Here is a 3,807-nt window from a genome sequence, read left to right as displayed (position 1 = left end):
AAAAAACAGTTTTGACTTGTTTTATTCTGATTGAAAAATTGCAAAGTGAGCTGAAGCACTTATATTCTGCCTGAAAATGGGAAAAGTAAAATTCCTTGTTGATTAATCCTAACATTAGGGCTTAAATCTTCCATTTCTCCCCTATGATCATAAAATTTCAAAAAAAAAAAAAAATCAATAGCAGATAATAAGAAACTTCTTCATATGTCTATTGAGGGTATCAAATTCAAGTGAAATCAAGCAAAAATATTTTGTAAATGGGGAAGAACCAGAAAGCAAAACTGAGAAACGCATGAAAACCTCAAAAATTAAATCTTCTTTGAAACAGTTCCATTAACAGACTCTTTCATATCATCTCTCACCCACCTCAAAAATTTAAATTTCAATATTAGATCAATTCCTCGCTAGAGTCAAAGCACAAAGGACACTGCTTTCCAATTAAAAACAATATTTACAACAAAAACAAGAGAACTGGAAATTGACAGGTAAATAATGGCATCAAGGATAACATTTTCCAAGTACTTGATAATGTTTGGTAAGTCCAAATAGAACAAATTTTAGAGAGGAGGAAAAATTAGAAGCCAAAACTACAGGCGAGCTGATCACAATAATAAAAGGAAATAACACACGATTTCATTCTGTTAGCACTAAAAAGAGATGATGATAATGCAGTGTGAATACTCTCCATGGCAAGCTAACAACCATTCATTCTTCCAGGCAAAAAAAAATCAACAAAAAACCCATATCCAATAACTGAGATTCCTTGACCCTTTGTAAGGGACTTTACAACAATTACTTCTCACTTGTAACACATGTTTTGAACAAGAAGATTGCTGTGTACAAGGAAGAATTAAAAAGCCAGTTGTGCACATTATGGAATACCTTAGCAAGTGATTTCTTATAAGTTTCCATAAAAGCCACTTTACTGCATCACCGGCATTTTATTGATGTAAATCCCAAGGCAAGGATCATTCAACCCAATCAACTCACAATATGCCATGTTTTGATCAAACTTATGACGTGAAAGAAAAAAAAAAACATTCTTTCATTATTTCATGACTTCGGCCCTTACAACAGATATGAGCCTTTTGTCCTTCTTACCAAAGAATTGCCCCCTCTTAGGCTATAAAGATATTTTTGATGGAAAAGATGTAGATAAAGCAAAAGTGAGAGGAGTTTAAACGCCCGGCAAAATGCTGCTTAAACAAAATCCATTTACAACCTTTCATAGTATAATCTTCTTCATTCCACACTCCTCAAAGATTTGAATTTCAAGATTAGATATACTCAAACACGCAACAAAGCGGAAAAATTAATATTCTTTCCAACAACAAAAAAATGCAATTAAAACAACAGAATTAGAACTTGAAAGGTCACAAATGGCATCTAGAATAACATTTTCTGAGCACTTGATATTGTTTGATATGTCCATATATATCAAATTTTATCAAGAAAGGAATAGAAAAAAGCCAAAACACAAGGGAGGCCTGCTCACAATATTAAAAGGAAATCACGCACTATCGTATTATGTTAGCACTCAAAAGAGATGATGAAGTGTGAATACTCTCCACTGCACGCTCACACCTATTCATTCTTCCAGGCATACAAAATCAATGAGAAACTGGTACCCCGTAACTGAGGTTCCCTGAACCTTTGCGAAGAACCCCACAACAATGACTTCTCAGTTGAAACACAAGTTTGGAACATGAAAACCGCGCTACCCATAGAAGCATCAAAAAGCCAGTTGTGCACATCCCAGAATACCTCAACAGGTAATCCATCGACAAGAATTGTCTGATTTCCTCTAAATTTCCATAAGAGCCGCTTCACCTGCATCACCCGCTTCTTATCGATGCGAATCTCAAGGTTAGGATCTTTCAACCCAACTGTGTCACACTCAATCACTATGTCATGAATTTGACCATTATCACAGAATTGAGCCTTTGTGCAGTAAACCTTCTTGCCAAATATGTGTTCCCTCTTCGCAATGAACATGGCATTAGAAGGAGGTGGGCCTGCATTGGCTTTCCGGTATGCCTCCTTGACCAGATCACCAAGAAGGAGGACTATCTGGAAATCAAAGAGCACTGTAACATAGAAACCTTCCAGTGGCTCTGGCCCTGAACCAAACTTTGCATTAGAGAGATCCCAGAAGATGTCCACCCTGTTATTTTCTGCCTCCGTGCTCTTGGAACCTTTTCTTTTTGAGAATAGCCATGGCTTTATATCCACCTTGCAGAGGGACTGGTTACTGGAATCATCTATTCCGATACTCAGACCTTGGCCCATCATATTCTTGGTCCAAGTGATGGTGATCACATACGAGCGGCCACAGAGCTGTGTGCTATAGAGACAAGTAACAAGATTCTGAGAGGTTTTGCTTGAATTCGACGAGGCATCAGCCACCTGAACTCCGCTTTCACCGAAACACGAAGGGAAATCCCTCATTCTTATGAAAGTGAACGAAACCCTTGAAGACTTGGACTAGATCAGGGAGAACAGAATGCTCTAAGGATGAAGAAGAGCGAAACCTTAATTATAGGCTTGCAGCGATGAAGAAGCCAAGTACTCCAACCCAAGGAATGAAACCGAAGGGAGACCCGCTAATGTGCTTCATAGAAACCATTTAAGAAAGGAATTTTGAACTAACGGCATGATCAATAACTTAGGATCAGAAATCAGGAACCCTAATAAACCTGCTCCACCCCTTCTTGTCCAAAACTGCATCAAACAGTGGATTCAAAGATGTGAAAACGAAGAATTGGAGGACATTCAAAACTTCATATTCAACCAATCAAGAAAAAAAATTTAAACTTAACAGGGAAAAAAAAAAAAGAAAAACTCACACTTTTTAATGTAAACAGCCAAACTTCATTTAAGAAGAAAGCCAGAACAGAAAAGATTCCGAAATCAACCCAAGAAAGCAGCCAACCATCGCCCTCACTCTATAGAACTCAAGATCCCAAGTTCCCAAGTGCTAAACCAACAGACCCAAAGAACCAAGATAGCATCAAGGAATGTTGTGCAGTGGAGGAAGAGGAAGAAAGAGGGAAACAAAGAAAGAAAAAGAAGAAGGGCAGTGAAAGCAGACAAACAGGCGCTTGTTTCTCTGTCAGATAGCTACATCCAGATCAACTAATAATAGCAAGGTGACATGAATCACAGAGAGAGAAAAAAGAGAGTGAACAAGTAACAGGGCAATGCTGAAATTGAAAGGCAGCTCAAATTATAACATGGCACATGAAAAGGGCAAAATCACAAAGGAATCTCCCTCCAAAATTATAAAGATCTCTCTTTTACCTGGTAAAGCCCACATGCAGGCTTAAAAGGAAATGCCCAACAGCCAATTTCACCGCTACATAAACCCTAGACTGATTCCAATGTGGTAATCCTTGCCCCCTCCCATCCTAATCCCCGGATGAGGTTCGAGAGTAGTGGCAAGTGATCAATTTCAAATCACAAATAGTCCTTTTCCGGATATAGGCCTGCTGAAAGAAACATAGAGAACAGTAAAAAAAAGGTAGAATTAAAGGGGTGTTTAATGGATTAGGACTGTTTGGTTTCGATTGCCATCTGGTTTACATATTAATACTCTTCAAATAGTAAATATTTCATAAATGTGGACCACTTCATAGTTCATATAACTTATTTAAAATTAAATTTTTTTATTAAAAAATTATTTAAAAAGAAGTAAGAAAGTTATTCCAAATCAAATCTTAGATTTTTTTTACTATTTTTAATAATAAAATGTAGTGATCAATATTATATTTTAAAAACTTGTGAATAATAGCTATTCTTAGGAGAAAT

The 3,807-nt window shown here is 36.9% G+C and overlaps 1 protein-coding gene across 3 annotated transcripts; it reads right to left on the bottom strand.

Annotated features, from left to right (window-relative positions):
• Window positions 1-1,306: 1,306 nt before the first annotated feature.
• LOC110096876 lies at window positions 1,307-3,459 on the bottom strand. Of its 3 annotated transcripts, XM_028699589.1 has the most exons (3): window positions 3,301-3,459; window positions 2,847-2,977; window positions 1,307-2,721 (listed from the first exon to the last, which is right to left on the bottom strand). In XM_028699589.1, the coding sequence occupies exon 3, from the start codon at window positions 2,446-2,448 to the stop codon at window positions 1,585-1,587; it is 864 nt and encodes a 287-aa protein (XP_028555422.1). In that variant the 5' UTR covers window positions 2,449-2,721; window positions 2,847-2,977; window positions 3,301-3,459; the 3' UTR covers window positions 1,307-1,584. The 3 variants fall into 3 exon arrangements, with proteins under 3 accessions (XP_028555422.1, XP_020678673.1, XP_028555421.1); XM_020823014.2 differs by lacking the exon at window positions 2,847-2,977 and having other exon boundaries at window positions 3,301-3,453; XM_028699588.1 differs by lacking the exon at window positions 3,301-3,459 and having other exon boundaries at window positions 2,847-3,294.
• Between the last annotated feature and the right edge of the window lie 348 nt (window positions 3,460-3,807).

The sequence above is a fragment of the Dendrobium catenatum genome, unplaced genomic scaffold, assembly GCF_001605985.2.
Source record: "Dendrobium catenatum unplaced genomic scaffold, ASM160598v2 fragScaff_scaffold_1344, whole genome shotgun sequence".
In the NCBI taxonomy this organism is placed as follows: domain Eukaryota; kingdom Viridiplantae; phylum Streptophyta; class Magnoliopsida; order Asparagales; family Orchidaceae; genus Dendrobium; species Dendrobium catenatum.
The sequence above is the reverse complement of the archived record's forward strand: the minus strand, read 5'-3'. Positions and strand labels throughout refer to the sequence as shown.